Raw genomic sequence first — 23,584 nt, forward strand, 5'->3', positions numbered from 1 at the left:
TGTTTTTTTTCTTTGGCTCACTTAACCTCAAAGTTACTAATAATTATGCATGAGACTATGTGATGGGCCTAAACCTCTTAACTGCTTTTTTCTGATTTGCTTGCTTTCAGGACACCCAAATGTTTGATTTCAGCCTTAAGCCAACAAAGTATTTTCACTGAAAATAGTTAGACAAATTGGCTTAGCCTCTTCCCGAATGGCGTTGAATAAAGCTGGTTAATTTTGTAAAGCAAATCATACTTAAACCCAGGACTGGTTTGTTTTTGTAAATAATGCCTCATTTCATCCTAGTGGATTGGGCTTCCAATGCAGTCTAACCCCATTCATTCCCTTCTCATGCCCTGGGTTACTAATCTTTCGTTCTTGCAACAAATACTTGCTAATGTCTGCTTTGAAATTCCCAAACCTGTCTTGTGTTGAAGTTTTATAGTTGATGATTAACTGAATCACCTATCACATCAAGGGTGATCTTTGGGGAGAACCATCTGTTTAAGCATTTCCCTGGAATTTCCCCAGGATTACTTTTGAAGCCATTCCTCTATTTTCTCATTTTCATTTTTTAAAATGTTTTATTTATTTTTGAGGAGCACAAGCAGGGGAGGGGCAGAGAGAGAGGGACAGAAGATCTGAATCGGGCTCTGTGCTGACAGCAGCGAGCCTGATGCGCGGCTTGAACTCACAAACTGCGCGATCATGACCTGAGCTGAAGTCCACACGTTCAACCGACTGAGCCACCCAGGTGCCTCTTGAAGCCTCTCCTTTAAAAATGCAAACCAAGGGTGCCTGGGTGGCTCTGTGGTTAAGTCTCTGACTTGGGCTCAGGTCATGATCTCACAGTTTGTGAGTTCGTGACCCGTGTCAGGTCAGGAGCCTGCTTTGGATTCTGTGTCTCCCCCTTCTCTGCCCCTCCCCTGCTCGCACTCTGTCTCTATCTCTCAAGAATAAACATTAAGAACATTTTCTTAAAATGCAAACCAGTGGGCCCTCCCTGCAGGCCGCAGCCTGACAGACCCCGCAGCCCCCCAGGCTCCTGCAGCCGCCGCCTCCCTCAGGTGTGGCACAGGGCCTCGCCTCACTATGGCAACAGCGGGGCACAGCGTGCTCATCTTCATGCTCGGCGCCAAAGCTGATGGTGAGACTGTTCTAAAAGGCCTCCAGTCCATTTTCCAGGAGCAAGCGATGACAGAGTCGGTGCACAACTGGCAAGGCCACAGTTATTTAGCGGCCTTCATAAACCAAAAAGGCAGCTTTGCCAATTTGAGAATTCACCCACATGGATTGGTATTGTTGGAACTTCAGAGTTATGATGGTGATTCGCAAGGCCAAGAAGTTGAGTCTTTTGAAAAAGTAGAAGAAAGAAAGGAAGAACTGAGTGGGACCGTAAGAATGAAGTAGAAGAAAGAATGGAAGAACTGAAGCGATGACCACCCATGGACAGATAGTGGCCCACTGCTGATGGCTGCCTGGTTGAGTAGGACACAGAGGTGCCTGGTGTAATGAAGATTCACCTTTCAGAACATTACAATTCTACACTCAAAGAAATTTGGAAATATTCTCATCCTTAAGTGGGGGTGTTAACCTGGCAGAGGGTGATTTAGGTATATCCAAACCATCGTGGGCAGTGGAAAAGACTACAGTGGCACTGATTCTAGGGGGTGGAGATGGGGACATATGTGAAATAGTCAAACTGAAACCAGTGATGGTCACTATGGTAGAGATTGACCAAATGGTGATTGATGAATGTAAGAAATGCATGTGAAAAACATGAGGCGTCACCTTAGACAATCTTGAAAGAGCCTACTTTCAGGTTCTAATAGAAGACTCTATCCCAGTACTGAAGAGATACACCAAAGAGAGTTTATGTGATTCATGATTTGACAGCTGTTCCAATCTCCACATCTCCGGAAGGTTCCACATGGGAGTTTCTCAGGCTAATTCTTGACCTCTCAATGAAAGTACTGGAACAGGATAGGAAATATGTTACACATGGTAACTGTCAATTTGACAGAAGCACTGTCAACTCCATGATCAGCTCGGGAAGCTGTATTGTCCTGTGGAATTCTAAGGGATCATCGATGTTCTTTCACACTTGGAATTGTGGGTATTTACACTGTTTGGTAGAAAGAACCTTGAAGACCAGTATCCCTTAATCATGCATGCTGTAAATAGCCTTCCTGACCTTCTTATACTGTATACGACATCAAAATGAGTCAGGCAACAGTGAATTCTTTCGTTTTCTTTTTTTTTTTCTAATTCTTATTTTTAATTAAAAAAAAGTAAATAGGGGCACCCGGGTGGCTCTGCCGGTTAATCACCGACTTCGGCTCAGGTCATGATCTCACGGTTTATGAGTTCGAGCCCCGCATGGGGCTCTGTGCTGACAGTTCAGAGCCTGGAACCTGCTTCAGATTCCGTGTCTCCCTTTCTCTGCCTCTCGTGCTCTGTCTCTCAAAAGTAAATAAACATTAAAAAAAAAAAAAAAAGTAAATGGAAAAAGTATATTTGGATGCGCTAGGGTGTTTCTTCTTTTTTAAAAGTCAGCTTAAGGATGAACAGACAGCACAGCGATGGCTAAATGCACTTAACTCCTAGAATGTGACTTATGTTACTTTTTTTGTGCGTGGGCTTTTTGTTTTTGTTGTGATCATCAAGATCACAATGATTGAATTTAGTTGTTTGGAGGAATGAACATCACTGTTTTGGTCTGGAGGGAAGTTCTTGATGGTGCTTCCTTCTCCCCAAATTGACTTATTAGATATTGAAATTTGGTGCTTGTAAGAGTTAAGAAAAAATGAATGGCAATGTTTCAGAGAAAAGTATAAATTAGAAAAAAAAAAGGAAACTATCAATGTTAACTATCACTTCTTGAAAACAATTCTTACTGTTTTATGTAGACAGGCAGAACTCGTTTTCAGTGAACACATTTGGGAACACCTTGTAGACACAGGGTGTCATTGGATATTGCTAACAAAATGTGCCACAAAAAATTTCTCATTTCTTCATCTATACAAGCTTTGTTCTGGGATTAGTTCTGGTTTTGACTGTGCAGAATTAGTGAATTTTAGAAGAATGCAGTTAATACTTTTGTTCCAGAATAGTCCACCTGGACCACCCACAACCATATTCTAAAATGCAAGCAAGCAAAAAGGCATTTTACAGAGGCAAAGACTGAATCCCAAAATGGTAAAGCAACTAGTTCAAGGTTACTCAATGAATCTGACAGCTGGCGGTCCTGCATGCTTCCCATCAGGCTTCAAAGCTGACCTGAGGCCAGGTGACAATGCCATATTTTGCCATGACCTGGAGGCCAGTAAAGAAAGACTTTCCTGAGAGCATTTGGGACAAGGGGGGGGGGGTGTCTAGAGCTTATATAATTCACAAATACACTTGGGTATTTATGTGTGTCTGTGAAGTTTTAGCTACATACAAAGGATTTACACTACATATTATATCCCCATTGCAAATATTCTTGGTGCATCAGCATATTTGCATATAAAGGGTTGAAAAGTTCTGTAGTAAAGAAACACCTTTTAACTCAGCAGTCTCTGAATTTATTGACCATTTGTTTCCCTCAGTAGCTCGCATAAATTATATGAAACTAATCACCTTTTTTTTGCATAAAAGTTTTTTGGGAAAGGCTATTCTGAATGTCTGTGAAGAGTTTACTGTTTAAACATGGTACATTTAAATGAGATTATATACTAAAAGCATAAAACTTGCTAACAATAAAGAAAATGTCCAGGATACAGCTTGTGAAAGTAAAAATTTTATTTTGATTGATTTCTCAATGTATATAGTTCAATATAATGCCAGTTTTTAATGGCAAAAATTTGGTTCCACTGAAACTCCATGATGCTACAGAGAGCTACTACTTTTTCCAGGAAGTAAGTAAACAGCTGGAAATAGAAAGCAAAACTTTCTAGCAGCATGGCAACTTATTAAGCTGCAGACCTAACAAGCCTGCAACTTTTATACTAAAAATGGCACAAACATGAGCTGGTGACAAAAGTGAGAAATGGAGAACAAGATGTGAACACCAAAAGGAGCAGTATAGGTCCTGTGAAGACAACAGAAAACCAAATATAGCTGTAAGAATTTTTAAGGATAATTATAGAAAAGGGAACCAAATGTTTTACTCAAATGTTTTTTAGAGCCTTTCTTTAGAGATACAAATATATATATATATATATATTTATCCAAAAATATGTTTTATACAGATAAATGCTTCTCAATTAAAGATGGGACCAAAGCTATAGTTATAACATAAAGCACTGTCTTTTATAAGACTATTTATCCAACTCAATTTTTGATTTCTTTGAGATTAGCGCAGTGTTTTCCAAATATAATTACCCAACATTCTTTTTATAGATATAAATCAAAGTAGACATTATTTTTAAAAAGGGTTTGTAGGTTAAACAGTATTTTTCTAAGATGCTGTGCATATAGAACTTATAACAAGCCCCATTAAGAATCATTATTAACAAACATATCAAAAAGGGCTATAATCAACTTTGCTTCTTTATAGTAAATATTTAATTTTCTGATTTCCAGTTTATAAGTGTTGAAAATGCACAAGAAAGATTTTTCTTCACATGTAGTTTTATGTTCATATATTTTGATTCAATACATACGGCAATAAATCTCCACACATCGTAACCAATAGTATGTTTTCTTTTAAATGGGGATGTGACATTAACAACCGTTACCTATATAATAAAGCACACAATTATTTTAGCGAATTTACAAATCTTTTTCCCCAGGTGTAAAGACTACAAAAATTCCTAAAAATTAGAGAACACTTGAAAACATATTAAAGTTTGACTTCCAACTTTATAGTATTTCCATTTTACCCTGAAAGATAACTTAAAAAATATGACCTTGCTGGAAGAGGCCATCTTGCTAATATAAAAAATTGGTGACAGCAAGAAATTTTATCACTGATATGTAGAATTTTTGTAAATAGTTCTCTCTCCAAATCATTAGAAAAACGTTCAAAGATAAAAAACAAAATAAAATATGGTGGTGGTCCCTAAACTATTTTGAAGGCAGGTAGCTTAGTCTAAGCTAAATATTTTTTTCACTCATAGTAATCATCCTTCCCTCAAATGCCCTTTAAAAAAATGCATGAAACAGTACAATAGCAAGAATCAAAGAGCACAAACTGTATTTTCAAGGACAGAAAAAAATCGCTAGTGCTGAAAGATATAGTAAAAAGCAGATTTCTTTGGGGACATTAATCAATTAGATTATAATTCATTATGAAGATTTCTCTTTTCTATTACGGGGAGAGTCTGCTCCATTTGAAGTTACTGTTCCATTTACACCATTTTCTGAAAAGAGAAAAGAATCAGGGTTACTCTCTTTTCTAAAGAAATGCAAAGAATATCATCTTTATTCATAAGAGTACCTTCAGAAAAGGAAATTTAAAACCTCGTATGTATCCGTTTGTCCTTATGTAAAACTTAGTGGTAATTAATTTTTAATAGTATTTAACCAATCATAAAACCTGGTAACATGTAACACAATGAACCAAAAGTAGCAAATAAAAAAAAAAAAAACTAATATGTCAACTGTATCTCAAAAAATATAAATTAGAAAAAAGCAATTACTATATGTAAATTTATAATTTATAAAAAATTTTAAAAAAAGTGACAGAAAACAAAAAATTCTAAAATCAATTACAAGAATTTTAAAATAGTAGTCTTAAGAGCAGTACTTTTGATAGAAATAAAGAACCTTTTCACATTGGTCTGCAAAGTTCTTAGGGATATGTTTCTTTACAATACACAGAGTCGGTATTTAGGATAACTCTTATGTTTAGGAGTGTACTATGGCTGCCTTCTTCTTCAAGTTATGATGGATATATATATACATATGTATGTATGTATGTATGTATGTATGTGTGTATGTGTGTGTATATAACTAATGTCAGACTCATCTCTCCAAAAAGATCCATAAAAGTAGGAATACATGGGAATGCAAGCTGGTGCAGCCACTCTGAAAAACAATATGGAGGTTCCTCAAAAAACTAAAAATACAACTACCCTACGATCCAGCAATTGCACTAGTAGGCATTTATCAACGGGATACAGGTGTGCTGTTTCTTTTTTTTTTTTTTTTTAAAGTTTATTTATTTTTGAGACAGAGAGAGACAGAGCATGAACGGGGGAGGGGCAGAGAGAGAGGGAGACACAGAATCTGAAACAGGCTCCAGGCTCTGAGCTGTCAGCACAGAGCCCGACGTGGGGCTCGAACTCACAGACCACGAGATCATGACCTGAGCCGGAGCCGGACGTTTAACCGACTGAGCTACCCAGGCGCCCCCAGGTGTGCTGTTTCGAAGGGACACATGCACCCCCATGTTTATAGCAGCACTATCAACAATAGCCAAAGGATGGAAAGAGCCCATATGTCCATCGATGGATGAATGGATAAAGAAGATGTGGTATGTATAGACAATGGAGTCTTACTCGGCAATCAGAAAGAATGAAATCTTGCCATTTGCAACTACGTGGATGGAACTGGAGGGTATTATGCTAGGTGAAATTAGCTAGAGAAAGACAAACATCATATGACTTCACTCATATGAGGGCTTTAAAAGATAAAACAGATGAACTAAGGGAAGGGAAACAAAATAAAAACAGGGAGGGGGACAAAACAGAAGAGACCCATAAATATGGAGAACAAACTGAGGGTTACTGGAGGGGTTATGGGAGCGGGGGATGGGCTAAATGGGTAAGGGGCACTAAGGAATCTACTCCTGAAATCATTGTTGCACTATATGCTAATTAATTTGGATGTAAATTAAAAAAATAAAATTAAAAAAAAAGTTGGAATACAAAAATTGGCTGTTTGAAGACAATGAAAAAACCATACAAACAAGGCAGCTCTGTGTATTTCTCCCAATTACTGAACACGCATGCACAAAGCAAGACTCAGAGAAGTCAAGCAGAGAGCACTTCCTTTGCAAGTACAAGAGAGCTGATTACTCTATAATAACAGGAAGAAAAAAATTTGAATTCAGAGTCTGTCAGAGAAGACAGATTGTACAAATAGTTGTTGATGTCCTAGGAATGAGGGCAAACTGGAAATAGATACTGTGACAGGATAGAATGATCTACCCATATTCAACCCAGAGCCTCTATAAACACATCTAGAGCCTACACACTGTTCTATAAAATGTCCAGTATTCAATTAAAAATTACCAGCCATCAGAAAGCAAGACCAAATGACTAAAAACCAAGAGAAAAAAAGTATGTATCAGAATAGATCTTCGTTTTTTTCAGCCAGCACCAGGTGATGGGCATCTCACGGGACAACTGGCACAAGCCCTGCACAACCAGGGGCAAGAGAAAGCCCTTCCACAAGAAGCAGAAGTATGAGCTGGGATGCTCTGCCCCATACACACAGTCCCAATCTGGGGAGGCAATAAGAAGTACTGTGCCTTGAGGCTGGATGTGGGGAACTTCTCCTGGGGCTCTGAGTGGAATTACTGACACTGTCTACAATGCATCCAACAGTGAACTAGTCCACACCAAGATACTAGTGAGGAATTGTACTGTGTTCAATGACAGCACACCATGCTGACAACAGTATGAGTCCCACCATGGGCTGCAAGCAGGGAGCCAAGTTGATTCCTAAGGAGGAAGAGATTTTAAACAAAAAAGAATCAAAGAAATTTCAGAAGAAATGTAATGACAGGAAAAAGAATGCCATAATCAGCAGTCTTTAGGAGGAACAGTTCCATCAGGGCAAACTTCTTGTGTGCATTGCTTGAAGACCAGGTCAGTATGGCTGAGCAGATTGCTATGTGCTAGAGCGCAAGAAGCTGGAATTCTATTTGAGGAAAATCAAGGCCCAGAAAGAAAGAAATGAAAATATGGAGAATTTCACCAGAGAACTAAAATCTTTAATCCTAGAACTGGAAAATACAGTAACTGAAAATGCAGACTTAACAAATGAACAGCAGATTAAGCACAACAGAAGAGACCAGTGAACCAGAAAAAATACTCAGACTGAAACTCAAAGAAAAGGGATGAAAAATGCAGAAAGTATGAAAAGATGTAAGAGACAGGGGAAGAGGATTTAACACATATTATTGGAGTTCCAAAAGGACAAGAGAGAGAATGGGACAGAAGAATATTTGAGGAAATTATGGTCAAGAACTTTCCAAAAATGTAAAAGAAGCTAAGCCACGACTCAGGAAGCTCTACATGACAGAATGCAGGATAAATACAAAGACAACCACACCCAGGGACATCACAGTATAACTGCCAAAAAACAAAGACAATAATTATCACACTGGATGAAAATAAATCCAATTATATGTGTTTACAAGAGACACAATTTATATTTAATAACAAAGAAAGGTTTAAAGTAGAAAAAATATAGAAAAAGATACACCTCAACATTTTACCAAAAGAAAGTTGGTGTAGCAGGGTGCCTGGGTGGCTCAGTCAATTAAGCGTCTGAATCTTGATTTTGGCTTAGGTCATGATCTCATGGTTTGTGAGTTCGAGCCCTGTGTCTTTCCCACACTGTCCGGCAGATTCTCTCTCTCTCTCTCCCTTTCTCTCTGCTCCTCCCTCACTCTCTCTCCCTCAAAATAAATAAACATAAAAAAAACTGTTGCAGCTATAGTAAATTCAGACATTTACTAGAGATGAAGGTGGACATTCATTAAGAGAAAAGGACATATTCAATAGGAATTTAGAACAACCCTAAATTTTGATGTACCTACATCTTCAAAATATTTAAAGCAAAAACTTATAAGCTACAAGGAGAAGTGGTCACTATCTCCTGCAATAACTGACTGAACAAACAGAACTCCTTCCACCAAAACAGTAGAGATATAAAAGACTGAACACTACAGTAACAAATCTGACCTGATATATAATGGAATATCCAACAAATACAGAAAACACACTCTTTTGAAGTATAAATGGAACATTTACCAAAACTGAACACATGCTGAGCCATAATGAAAGTCTCAATAAACTCCAAAGAACTGAAATCATTCAGAACATGTTCTTAAACAATAACAGAATTAAGCTAGAAATGAGTAACAACAACAACAACAAAACCACTAGAAAATGCCCAAGTAGATGTTAATTAAACAATGTACTAATAAGTAATGCATGGGTCAAAGAAGAAACCAGATTGGAATTATAATATCCTGAACTGAATGATAATGAAAAAGACATATCAAAATTTGTAAAATGCAGCTAAAGCATTGCTGAAAGGGAAAGTCTGCCCTTAATTGCAAGTAATTCACAAGATGGGTGGAAAATCAATGATACAAAAATTCATTTCAAGAAGGTAAACCACAAATAACAAAACAGCAAATCAAGCCCCAAAAAGGGAAATGAGAACAGAAATCAATGATATGACTATGAAAATCAATAAAATCCCCCACAAGTGTTGGTTCTTGGCTAATGAAAAAAAAAAGAGATAAAGGCATAAATTACTAACATAGGGAATAAGATACCACTGTTGTACACAAATTAATAAAAGAATATTATGAATAATTTTACCAATATAACTGCAAATTAGATGCAATGGACAAATTCCTTGAAAACACAACTTACCAAAAGAGACACAATAAGGAATAAAATACCTGAATAATCCTATTATCTATTAAATAATGTAAATATCCTCCCCTAGAGAAGATTCTAGGTTACATGGCTTCACTGATGGATTCTTCCAAACGTTTAAGTACGAAACAATGCTTGAAATCACACAAAGGATAAAGCTATTAATGGTCTGTTTATTTATTTTTGAGAGAGACAGTGTGAGTGGAGGAGGGGCAGAAAGAGATGGACACCAAGGATTCCAAGCAGGCTCCGCACCGTCAGCACAGAGCCTGATGTGGGGCTCAAAGCCACAAAACCACAAGATCATGACCTGGGCAGAAACCGAGAGCTGGACACTTAACCACTGAGCCACCCAGGTGCCCCTCAATACTTTTTATAAAGCCATCATCACCCTGATACCAAGATCTGACAAAAATATTACAAAAACAAAAAGAAAAACAGATTAATTAGAGGCCAATCTTTTGTGAATACAGATGCAAAAATTCTAAAAAAATACTGAAAACACCAATCTACTAAAAGTGATGCATTATCATCATCACCTTTATGCCATAAATGCAAGACTGGTTTTACATATGAAAACAAGTATTTTACAAAAAAATACCCATCAATATCCTTTATGAATATAGATATAAAAATGCTCAATAAAATACTAGCAAACCAAATCAAACAACATCTTAAAGAGGATTATATACCATGACCAAATGAGATTTATCCCAGGAATGCATTGTTGGCTTAACATTCAAAAATCAATAGGAATACATGATATCAAAAAAATGGAAGGACAAAAACCATCTGATGATCTCAGTAGTAGATGTAGAAAAAGCAAGTGACAAAATATAACATTCTTTCATAATGAAAATACTAACAAACGAGAAATAGAAGGGAACTTCCTCACGCTGCTAAAGACATTTACGAAAACCCATAGGTAATAACATCATACTTAATGTGAAAAGACTAGATGCCTTCCTGATAAAATCAGTAACAAGGTAAGAATGTCTACTCTCACTACTTCTATTCAAAACTATTCTGGAGGTTCTAGGCAGGGCAATATGGCAAGAAAATGAAATAAAAATCATACAGATTTGACAGGAAGAAGTGAAGCCATTTCTATTTGCAGATGACATGATCCTACATACTGAAAATGGCAAGGAATCCACACAAAACTTCACTAGTCAATAATAAACCTAAAAAATTCAGCAATGTTGCAGGATAAAAGATAAATGCGGAAAAATCAATTCCATACTGGCAATGATTAACACAAAAATGAAATTAAGAAGACAATTCTATTTACAGTATCATCAAAAAGAATAAAATATTGAGGAATAAAAAGAAATGCAAGACTTACATACTGATAACTATAAAATTTAATTGAAAGAAATGAAAGAAGACCCAAATAAATGGAAAGACATCCATGTTCACACTTCCCAAGGAAATCTACAGAGTCAAAGTAATCCACATCAAAAGCCCAGCTGGCTTTTTTGCAGAAATTGACAAGCTGATCCTAACATTCATATGGAGGGGTGCCTGGCTGGTTCAGTCATTAGAGAATGTGACTCTTTGTCTGGGGGTCATGAGTTCAAGCCCCATGCTGGGTGTAGAGATTACTTAAAATCTTAAAAAAAAAAATTCACATGGAAGTACAAGGGACCAGAATAACTAAAGCATGAAAAAGGACAAAATGGAAGACTCACATTTCCTGATTTCAAAACTAACTAGAAAGCAACAGTAATCAAGACAGTGTGGTATTGGCATAAGAATAGGTACACAGATTGACAGGATAGAATCGAGAGCCCAGAAATAAATTCTTACTTTTGGATCAACCGATTTTCTCCCCTCGCCAAAAACAAGTTATTTATTCTGCCCTGTAAGCACCTGACCAACTGGTTTTCAATAGGAGTATCAGGACAACTTAATAGAGAAAGGTTAGTCTTTTTGACAAATGGTGCAAGGGACAACTGCATATCATATGTAAAAACAATGAATGTAAAATGGTGCAACTACTTTAGAAATCAGTTTAGCAATTTCCCTGAAAATGTTAAACACACAGTTAACTATAGGACCCAGCAATTCATTCCTAGGTATATATCCAAGAAGACAAAAACAGGGGTAAAGCAAAAGTTTGTACATAAATGTTTACAGCAGCATTATTCATAGTAGCCAAAGAGTGGAAACAATCCAAATGCCTATCAACTAATAAATGATAAACATAATTTGGTATATTCACACAATAGAATAGTATCTGGCCATAAAAAGGAATAAAGTATTGGCATATGCTGCAATGTATATATGTTGCATATGTGCATATACATCCATCTAGGTACATGCTAAGTGAAAGAAATCATTTGCAAAAGATCACATATTATATGATTCCATATAATATGCAGAAAAGACAAATCCATAGAGACAGAAAATAGGTTAGTATTTGTCAGGGGTAGGGGGAAGAAAGGGATAGGAAATGACTGCTAGTGGGCATGGGGTTTCTTTCTGGGGAGATAAAAATGTTCTGGAATTAGATAGTGGTTCACGAACTTTGTGAATATACATAAGAACCACTGATACCTACACTTTAAAGGTTGAATTTTATGGTATATGATTAAATTTGGTATGGTATTAAATAAATATTACTGAGAGAAATTAAAGACAATCTAGGTAAATAGAAGTATACACCATGTTTACGCCCTGAAGTGCTCTATTCTCCCTGAAATGATCTATAGATTCAATGTAATTCCAATCCAGTTTCTCAGCAAGAGGTTTTTTTGGGGGAGGGGGAGAGGGCGGGAGTGAAAATTGACAAAGATGTACAAAAATTTATACGAAATACAAAGGCCCAAGAATTACTGAGACAAGCTTGAATAGGACAAGGCTGGAGGACATAAACTATCAAATATGAAGACATACAAGAAGCAAACCAGAGTCGATAAAACTGGAACTCCCTGTGTCACAGTTCCAAGTATAACACCAAATGGAAGTTCAAAAAAATTATTGCAATGTCAATGCCTTTTCAATCAAAATCCAGAGGAGAAAAGAAGGTAGATGCAGGCTCAAATATGAAAGATCAAGCAATAAGAAGTTATAGAAAGAGCTCTTCCAGTTGGGACTAAAGGGCAGATGGGAAGGGGCTGTAAAGAGGTTTTGTATTCTAAGTATCAGTAAGATGCTTGAAAGCACAAACTACCACTCTCTAGGCTAGCTACTGGCTACTAAAACAGCCCAAACATACTAGTCTAATGGAAAACTTGGGAAAGAGAAATTTAGTGGACAGCTTTTGAGGGGAATAACTGACCTCACACAATAACTGTAGAATGGGGCAAGTTTTACTTTGCCTCTAATTTTGCGAAAGAGAGAAAAAAAATTTCTTTATAAGATTTTAAATCTTACTACGTTTATAATAAGACTCCACAACATTTAAAAAAAAAATGTTTTCCACTGCTTACTGAATACAAACCTGTTCCTTTCCTAGAAGACCTGCCTTTAGTCACTGTTGGTTTCTTCTTCACAGTTGGTGCCTGAAAAGTAGAATGTTCTCTCCACCTCCGAAGCTGAAAATTAATGAACTTCCACATCATGAAGGCTTGGGTAATGCAAATGGATGCCAGGACAGCAATTCTGAGGATATTAAAGTCAATAAACAAAACATTAAGAGTACATCAAAACAATGTCATTGAATGAAGCATTCTATCTTGCACTGACAGAATTAACTTAGTGCTAAATTCCCAAGGCTGACAAGATTATGTTAATAAACAATTATTCCATTAGTAGTTAATCCCCAAAGTCAAAGAGATCCTTTAGTATTTCAATTCAGACATATGCAACTGCAACAGGTCTGATATCAAATCAAATAAATATGCTCCCCCCATATTTGTCTCTATTTTTTTTAAGGGGATTTGTATCATAAATTGGTAATACATACTATATAGCAGGACAAAGTGAGAAAAATGTTAAATCGATTGTACCTTACAGCTAACACATTGAAGTTCCCAGCACTGAAATCCAATTTCTGGTTCTCTGCTCTTGCAAGGCCAAAGCCAACAGTGAGTACTGAAAGAATTAAAGTCAGAAGTCTTCCCAAAACAAACAAAACTGCCCACAGAGAAAACCTGTAAGAAAAATATCCTAAGTCAAATTCATAAAATTGCAAAGATATGAAAAGATTCTAATATGAATCAGATTCCTATTAAGTAAATGCATATTAAGACAGCATTTCCTATTGTTCTGCAAAAGAGATTCTGAAGTAAAATGTCTGGGATATGCTATATACTATATCACACCCTTGAAGATACATAACACAGCGTATTTAAGATTCTAGGAAGTCCAATAAAGAAATAATTAATTTTGAGAATGCAAGCTGGTGCAGCCACTCTGGAAAACAGTATGGAGGTTCCTCAAAAAACTAAAAATAGAACTCCCCTACGACCCAGCAATTGCACTACTAGGCATTTATCCAAGGGATACAGGTGTGCTGTTTCGAAGGGACACATGCACCCCCATGTTTATAGCAGCACTATCAACAACAGCCAAAGGATGGAAAGAGCCCAAATGTCCATCGATGGATGAATGGATAAAGAAGATGTGATATATATATATATATTGGAATATATATATTGGAATATATATATTGGAATATATATATATATATATATATATATTGGAGTATTACTCGGCAATCAAAAAGAGTGAAATCTTGCCATTTGCAACTACATGGATGGAACTGGAGGGTATTATGCTAAGTGACATTAGAGAAAGACAAAAATCATATGACTTCACCCATATGAGGACTTTAAGAGACAAAACAGATGAACATAAGGGAAGGGAAAGAAAAATAATATAAAAACAGGGAAGGGAACAAAACATAAGAGACTCTTAAATATGGAGAACAAACAGAGGGTTACTGGAGGGGTTTTGGGAGGGAGGATGGACTAAATGGGTAAGGGGCCCTAAGGAATCTACTCCTGAAATCATTGTTGCACTATATGCTAATCTGGATGTAAATTAAAAAAAAAAAAAAAAAATACAAGTTAATAAAAAAAATTAAATTTAATTTAAAAAAAAGAAATATTTATTTTTATTTAGCTGATCTTTTTAAATATAACTATCATTAATGATCCTCAAAATTATCAGTACATAGAAAAATTTTCAAAAATGCTAAATAAGACAAAACAAAAGATATCCTGTTAACAGAACACCCATTCCCATTTAATAGGCCTACTTTTACTTTTTTTTTTAAAACAAGTCATAGTGCTCTAATTCTGTTTTCAGTCCAATTGTGCCGTTGAAATGTTTTAGCATCTTATATAATCTATTATTTAATCTTCTTCTTCCCTGTTACTTTTATCCCTATTATCACTTCCTTATTACTCCTCCTCCAAGAAAAACATGCATTAAACAAAAGAGAAGTTATAATAGAAAAGTAAACCCTAAAACTCTTCCAAATTACAAGTTTCAATGTAACATCTGGCTAAGACAAGACTCCATTTTAGAGAATAAAATACCATCCTGAATTGTAAAATCGTTTCATTTTATTTAAAGCTACTACTAACAGCTTACAGAGTGATATAATTGCCGGCAGCAGGGACCTTGGCAATAGCACAGTCCTTGACAATACAGGCCCTGACTCTTTAATTACACAAGAAACAGAATGGCTAAGCAACTTACCCTTTCTGATACTTTTCGTCACTAAAATAAAACAGGCGGGAAATGTGGAAAAGAAATTCAACAAAATAATGCAGCACCAGAAGAACAAGTCCCAGATGATTCAAGCTGTTAAAAGAACAAATTTAAAATGTAAAGATTAATTAGCAGACAGATTAGCATACTATCTACCCAGTCCATTTACACATCCAAACAAAATCCCAACTCACTTTAAAAGATAAGCTCCAGCGATGTGAAAGAGGTAAAGACCAATGTAGACAAGCTGACGAGGAATATCTTCCTGTAAACAGAGATGCATTACAGATTAAAACATGCCGAAACATTTCCGTTCCTTAGTAGCAGTGTGGTGGAGTGAAAAATACACTCTTAGAGAAGACCTGAAGGCTATTCAGCCCCTGCATTCTACCCCAGCTGCTACACAGCTTTAGCACCTTTCTAGGCTTCAGCTGTCTCACCTGGAAAATGTGACTCAATACTTGGGTTTGCCTGAATCGGAAGAACTCAAAATCCCTTTCAGGGCCAAAACCTATGGCTTCTTTCTGTAATAAACATCTATTAAATGACATAATGTTGATAATCACAATGCTGCCCTTCTAATATTAAAATTGCTATGTTTATAGCAGTAGAGATGCTTTTCTTTAAAATAGTATTCGTATTTTTTAGCTCATGCTTTGACTCCCTTTTAACCGTTATAACCATTAAAACTGAAGGTTAAAATTTTATCTTCTCACTTAGGATACTACCTTGTTATATAGTCTTTCTCCTTCTAATAACCCTGTAAAGCCACACATCCAGATTCTACTTTTGCTTTTCTTTTTTCTTCCACAGTCCCTAGTGACCTGGTTATCTTAAAAACCGTGTTTAAAAAAAAACGTGAGTCAAGGGCTACTAGTGGATCATGAAATCAATTTAGGAGTCACACTAGTATCTTTTAAAATATGAAATAAACTAGAAAATACTAGGGTGTACAGCACATTGCACTGTTTCATGAAAATTTTATTATGGTTTTCACACACACACATATACACATTAAATTATAATGTAAACTATGATTTTTCATCTTGAGTTGCAGTCAAAAATATTTGTAAAAACTGACAGTGTTAAACCCAATAAACACTTGTTAATTAATGAAATGCACAGACTTCTCATTTCTACTCTCTCTGGTTTTTGCTCTTCCACACATGTATGTGTGTGTGTATGTGTGTATGTGCGCCTGTGTGTATAAAACATAGTTACGTTAGCCTGATCTATGTGTAGTATAAAGCTGTATTAATCTGGTTAGTACTATTCATGTAATACAGCTGCTAATTACAATTTTTTACATGGTGGGTTGATGTTAAATGGACTGAACTGTATTCTTCTGGAACCTCACAAAACTCATGTCTGCCACCTAGTACAGTTGAGTGCAGGTCTCTACAGTTCAGTAGAGTTACTTCCCCAAATCTTCGGAGAAAGAACAGAGATTTTACAATTGTAGTTTTGAAACTGAAAACTCTTCTCTAGTAAGAATGGTACAAAGATCAAGTGTTAGAAAGGTAGGAGAAGAGTCAGATATTACCACACGTAGTACGATGTTTTGGGACTGTCAGGGAAAAAACCCAAGACAGAACATCAACTTTAGAGAGGTTCTTTCATTTGGAAAGAGAAGGATCTCTGAAAAGGAACTTTCTTAATTAAGATTTTCTCCACATAATTTTTAAACTTCCAATGAAATATTTCTCCTTACAAAAGGAGAGAGGGAGAACAATGTCAAGACTAACATGCTAAAAATTCAACAAGGGAACCTTTTTCAGCTCTTATAATAATTTTAGAACAGCTCACTGGTAGTGTTATAAATGTGTTTTCATATGCTATGAATAGAGGTGCCACTAAATATATACATGATATACATGTTTCCTAGAGTGTGGTATTCATAGCACTGGCACTGTACAAAATAATTTTAGATAGTACACAACAAAAGTATTTTGTTGTGTACAGTTAAAATACTTTTAACTATAATTTTAATTAAAATATTTTAAGTTAGAGCAAGTGGCATGTAAATGACTTTATATGGGAAATACTGCCATATTCCTTCAGATGTGTTAATCAATGCTCCAAATTTCTGAAGCGAAAAGAGACCAGGGAGACTCTCAATAGTTGTAACAAAAGCTCTGAAGTGTTTAAATTACTGACTGAACACTAAACTCATTTTCTTACATAAAAACTTGTGTAACACAATGGAATTAATTTTCTGGAATGACTGCAGGAAAAACTATTTTATAGAATCTAACTTCTTGGGGGGGATTAAAAAATATTTAATTTCTAAAAAATGTTTATTTATTTTGAGAGAGAGAGAGAGCAGGGAAGGGGGGAGAGAGAGAGAATCACAAGCAGGCTTCTTCATGCTGTCAGCGCAGAGCCTGATGAGGGGCTTGAACTCACAGACTGTGAGATCATGACCTGAGCTGAAGTCGGACGCTCAACTGACTAAGCCACCCAGGCGCCCCAGAAAGAGCTTTTAAAATAGTTTCTACAACTTTCCAAAGGACAGAGGATCAAGAAATCTTTTTCCAAATAACATTCCCTTCAGCTATCTACAAATTGACCAATGTCTATAAAGGAATGTTTGAAAGTCCAACCAGAGAAAAAGTTTAAGTAAAAACGGGTGACACAGAGGAGTGTTAATACTACAGGGAATGGTGGAGATCATTGTGAACTGGAGAACACACATTCTACATTAAAGACATTCCCATATTCTTTTAAAATTACAAAGGCAATGGGGATGATATAACATGGTTTTTTAAAAGAGAAATTTTACCTATATTTCAATTAGATCATGGCTATAATGGCACCCCTGTTTTAGGCCAAACTCCTCCAACATTCTCCAATCCTTGTGGGGTTACAGCTCCACTGGCAGGGTGCTTATATGTCTGAGGCCAACAACAACCTTGCCCAGCACTATGGTCTCTGGGGTTACACATTTCCATGGAGTGAGGGGAATGGGAAACAGAGGTGGCTGGGTGAAACTTGGCCATCTTAGTTCACTGGCCACATCAGAGATTCCAGTTAGGCAGTCAGCATACTGTCCAAGAGCATCGATCATTGTTCTACAATCTACTGTCTAGCTGAATTGCTGAAAGAAAGCTGTTTTGGCTTCTCAAAACATTTTCACACAGCATCCTATAATATTATTACGTAAACAAATGTTTTCTACCAGGAGCCAGACATTAGGTTTTGTTTATTTTGTTTAAAGATTAATAAACTTCTTTTGTATTTGAGTAGAAAAAATATATAATGAAAATGAGTTATTAGAAAAGCTTTATCAAGCTCTTATATATTCTTTTTTCTAAAATTTTTTTAATGTTTATTCATTTTTGAGAGAGAGAGAGACAGACAGACAGACACAGAGTGTGAGCGGGAGAGGGGCAAGGAGAGAGGGAGACATAGAATTCGAAGCAGGCTCCAGGCTCTGGGCTTTCAGCACAGAACCCGACATGGGGCTCAAACCCACAGACTGTGAGATCATGACCTGAGCCAAAACTGACCGCTTAACCAACTGAGCCACCCAGGCGCCCCAAGTTCTTATATATTCTTAATGCTAATGTTTAAATAGTTTATATAAGAATGATTTTATTCTTATGAATGATGAATTAAAATTCTAATAGTCTCATTTTTTATGGAAAATCTAGTAAATATAGGACATTAAGTCAAAACAAGTTCTAAAATTATAAATAACTTCAAGTGACATTTTCAGTTGTTATTCAAACATCTTTTTATTAAAAATATCAGGCATATACTTCAGTAAAATTCTATCTTTATAAGAAAATGCTTTTCTTAACTACACACTACTAAAAACTTGACTTTAAATGGAATAGCATAAATATGCCCAAATACAAGGCAAAGATTTTCGCTAAACCACACATGGAGCCACCTCCTATTTAAATCTTTTCAAAGCTCTTATGTTATAGGGATCTATATCATTATTTTGAGCAACAAATATATGTTTGGGGAAGTTACACAGCCTGAAGAACCTTAATCAATGTTACTTCTCAGTGCTTATAGAGGTCTAACAGAGGAATCACCAGAGGGAAGATGATGTACTTTGGAAAAACTGAGTTAGAGGATTCAAAATTGGCTCTAGTGATGAATGACAGGTATGAACAACAAAGTTGCATGTGGAAAGTGTGAATATAACTTTCATGAAGTGGGAATGGGAAAATGCATTACATCTAATTTAAAATACTTCATATGACAATGCAATATGCATGTATAATTAAACAAAATAAACTGAATATTGGAAATAAAGTATTTGGCTATCTCCTCTAGACTTCCCTGAAAGCTCATATATTCAAGTTGGCTGAGAAATTACATGGTTAATCTTCTTATGGGCAAAATGGAGTAATGTTTATATGGAGCCATACATACTGTATGCAATTAAAATATTCTCCTCAGGAGAAACTGAGTTATTTGTGACTAACACACCCCTTGAACTGCTACTAACAGTGTTCCTTCCTTTCTTCATTTCTCTGTAGGATCAGTTCGAAACAATCACTGTACTAGTTTCTTCCAGTAAAGAGTTCTTCCAAAAATAATTTTCATAGAGTAAATTTTAAGAAACTGTTTAACACATATGCAGCTGTTACTTTCAAATTATGTTAATTACTTGAAACAGTTACTTTCGACTGTCATATGTAGGTGTTAAAAATAGTTTCAGTTAAGTTCTAAGTTATGCAAATTATTCCATAAAAATTAGATTGCATTTCTGGAGAAATGCCATCTGGCAGGAATTGATAAGGAAAGAACTTTGAAAACTAAAATGAACATTCACTTTGAAATGTCCCTCTTTATTTACATGGTCAAGGAACAAGACAGAGACATATGGATTAATAATGAAGCCCAAATGTCTTATGTCCATGGGTATACAAGTACATACATGAAGAAAGCTTTAAATATTTGAGCCATGGTAGTAAGACATCAAGAAACTATGATGTTCTCAGCAATACTGCCCAACAGAAGTTTCTGCGATGATGGAAATGTTCTCTATCTCTTCTATCCAAAATGGCAGACATGTAGCCACTTGTGGCTAAGTGAGTACTTGTAATAGGGCTAAGTGTGACTCAGAAAGTAAATTTGGTTTTTAATTGTAATTACTTCACGTATTAAAATTTTTTTTTTTTGCTGCTACTTAATTTTGAGAAAGAGAGAGAGAGTATAAGTGGGAGAAGGGCAGGGACAGAGAGGGAGACATAGCCGAAGCAGGCTCCAGGCTCTGAGCCCTCAGCGCAAAGCCTGATGAGGGGCTTGAACTCACAGACTGCGAGATCAGGACCTGAGCTGAAGCCGGACGCTCAACCAACTGAGCCACCCAGGCTCCCCAACTGTAGTTACTTTAAATGTGGCCAGTGGCTTCTGTTTTGGACAATACAGCTCTAGGACATCTGTGGTTCACATTAGGTGCTTAATGAATATGGAAGGGCTTCTGGAAATTGTGAGCCTAAGAATCTTATCTTAACACAGTTCTTTTTTTTCTTTTGTTATTTTGAGGGAGAGAGAGAGAAAGAGAGAGTAAGAGCTCACGAGCAGGGGAGGGGCACAGAGAGAGGGAAAGAGAGAATCCCAAGCAGGGTCCATGCAGTTAGCACAGAGCCCAACTGTGGGGCTTGATGTCATGAAATGAACTGTGAGATCATGACCTGAACTGAAATCATGAGTCAGAAGTTCAACCAACTGAGCCACCCAGGTGCCCCTTATCTTCACATAGTTCTAAGCCAAAGGTTTTATGGATCTTCATCCTTATCCTTATAATCAACTTAACTAGAAAAACATTCTTCTTGATACAAGAAATTAACGTAAAGATAACTTCTTTCGAGACACAGTACATGAACTCTAAATTGGTGCTATTTTCTAATCATAGCAGACAACATCAGGACAGATGTTGTTGATGACAAACACACAGGACACAAAAAACACAGACACAAAACAGTAGTAAATCAGGTATCTATACTCATGGATTAACTATTTGCAGTACATACAGAAATAAATGTGGCTTTGGAGAAGGCAGAGATAAACTGGTCACATTACACTTCTATCCTGAAAAGCTTCTCAAAGCAAGGAGGCTTTAAATGCAGAAAAATGTAAATACATATATAACAAATAGTATAAAGAATCCCCATGTAGGGGCGCCTGGGTGGCGCAGTCGGTTAAGCGTCCGACTTCAGCCCGGTCACGATCTCGCGGTCCGTGAGTTTGAGCCCCGCGTCAGGCTCTGGGCTGATGGCTCAGAGCCTGGAGCCTGTTTCCGATTCTGTGTCTCCCTCTCTCTCTGTCCCTCCCCCGTTCATGCTCTGTCTCTCTCTGTCCCAAAAATAAATAAAAAAAAAAAAAAAAAAAAAAAAAAAAGAATCCCCATGTAGCCATACCCATCTTTAATACTTGTTAACTCAGGACCAAACTTGTTTTGTCCATATTCCCACCCATGTTTCCTATATGGGGATTTTATAAATAATCTCTCCCTGAGAAAGGGAATAAGAGCATTTGATGAGTTTAAAGGTATTCCCAGAAAAAGAACTGATGTGCTGGGATCATAAAATTAGAGACTATCAGTGTGAATGAAGACCAAGGAGAGAAAAGAGGAAAAAAGGAGCAGAGACGAGGTTGTATACACCAAAGAAACCCATAGAGGACAGGTGAACAGCTGTATTTTATTTTATTTACTTATTTATTTCTTGAGAGAGAGAGGGAGCATGAGTAGGGCAGAGGGGCAGAGGGAGGGAGAGAGAGAGAGAATCTTAAGAATCTTAAGTCCTGACCCAGGGCTCGATCCCATGATCCCAGGATCATGAGCTGAGCTGAAATCAACTGACTGAACCACCCAGATGCCCTGAGCGGTTTAAAGCAACAGGGAACTGGTACAGATTTGAGAGAAGAAAGGGTTAAATAAGGGAACTAAAATTTACTTTGCGGACATCCGACTTCAGGAGTACGGAGGATAAAGCAGAAAGAAGGATATCGCACTGCTCTGGTAGTTATTTGTTCAAATACAACAAACAACAAACAAACATCTTTCCCACATGTTAAAAGTACGCTCCACCCATTTCAGGAAAAGTTTCACCACTGAGTGTTTAACTATGGTTTACTTTATTTTATACTGAATTTTTCACTGCGACTTAGCACATAGAACGGTTAGTTGTAAAATAATTTGATTAATCCTTTTGTCTCATTTGTGAAACTCCTAAGAGTATCAATAATATAAAACTAATGTTGCATTTTGAAATTTTAATTTTAATTTATTTTAAATTACCACTAATACAATTTTAAGACAAGTGATTAACATGTCACATGTAAAAGATTCCACTCTAAGATAAAATAGGACGAAAGGTTTACATCAAGAGATACGTGAGGATATTTAGTCTCTGACGAAAGAGGGGAGGTGGGAGAATAATGGGAGAGTTGAGGTGGGAAGGAAAGGGGGGAGGTTACAGACATGAGGAAATGTTTAATTTTAGAGTGACTTTTCAAAAAAGGAAAAAATGACAAGACAGCTTTCAAAGTTACAAAATCTCAGCTTACTTTTTTGGTTTTCTGGAAGTAGAGTTCAGGAAAAGCATGAAACCAGTAAGCCAACTGGGCTATGTAGAAAAACTTCATTTGAAATCTGCACAAGAAAGCAAAAAATGTCTTTTAAAGCATAATATTTTAAAAGAATAAAGTAAAACACTGGAAATCAGGGTGTACTACGGAGCTCCCTTTGTGTTACCATTTCATGTCCCCCCCGCAATACTCTGTGCCCCCCCAGCAGCCACTTCCCCATCTCCCTAGAATATTTTACCACCAGTCAATTCCTCGGGATTAAACAGCAGATGCAAAGATAGCATCTGCAGAACCCTGATGACGTGCAAGCTGGCTGAGAGGTACCAGAGCCCCTTGTCTATTAGCAAATTAATACTGATTAGTATGTCGTGTTAGCTACTGAAAACATAAGGAACATGACCGAGGGAATCAGTTCACAGACCTGTAAGGTTTCATCAAAAGGAAAGCAGGAAGCGCAAAAAGACAGACACAAAAGCGAAGGTATATAGATAAACCATCACCCGAAACTGGTATAATCCCAACTGCAGATATCCCCTGGATTTTTTCTTAGGGAAACTCTACCTGGTTGGAACCCTGAGAGAGTCTCAAAAGAATGGAGGCAAACCAGAATTAGAAAGAGGGATAAGGCATAGAAGTGTTCCCTTGGAGATAGATCTAATCAGCCTAGAATCAACAGTCTCATGACATTATAACCCTCCAGTGCCCCTGCTTTCTCTTTGTTCTCCATTCTCCTACTCCTCCAGATTTCTATAATAGAAAACACAAAGCCAATC

The 23,584-nt window shown here is 36.7% G+C and overlaps 1 protein-coding gene and 2 pseudogenes across 1 annotated transcript in view; 2 read left to right on the top strand and 1 right to left on the bottom strand.

The window, feature by feature from the left end:
* Nucleotides 1–1,018: 1,018 nt before the first annotated feature.
* LOC102959214 lies at nt 1,019–2,209 on the top strand (annotated as a pseudogene).
* A 1,544-nt stretch (nt 2,210–3,753) lies between these two features.
* TRAM1 (translocation associated membrane protein 1) overlaps nt 3,754–23,584 on the bottom strand; it is a 32,906-nt gene continuing 13,075 nt past the window's right edge. Inside the window, exons 6-11 of the mRNA XM_042973656.1 lie at nt 22,791–22,875; nt 15,452–15,522; nt 15,246–15,350; nt 13,547–13,690; nt 13,039–13,199; nt 3,754–5,330 (exon numbers count right to left, since the gene is read on the bottom strand). Coding sequence (XP_042829590.1) covers nt 5,257–5,330; nt 13,039–13,199; nt 13,547–13,690; nt 15,246–15,350; nt 15,452–15,522; nt 22,791–22,875 — 640 coding nt within the window. The 3' untranslated portion in view covers nt 3,754–5,256. The remainder of the gene's footprint in view (nt 5,331–13,038; nt 13,200–13,546; nt 13,691–15,245; nt 15,351–15,451; nt 15,523–22,790; nt 22,876–23,584) is intronic.
* On the top strand, nt 6,852–8,330 carry LOC122235150 (annotated as a pseudogene).

Source organism: Panthera tigris, chromosome F2 (assembly GCF_018350195.1).
Source record: "Panthera tigris isolate Pti1 chromosome F2, P.tigris_Pti1_mat1.1, whole genome shotgun sequence".
Lineage (NCBI taxonomy): Eukaryota > Metazoa > Chordata > Mammalia > Carnivora > Felidae > Panthera > Panthera tigris.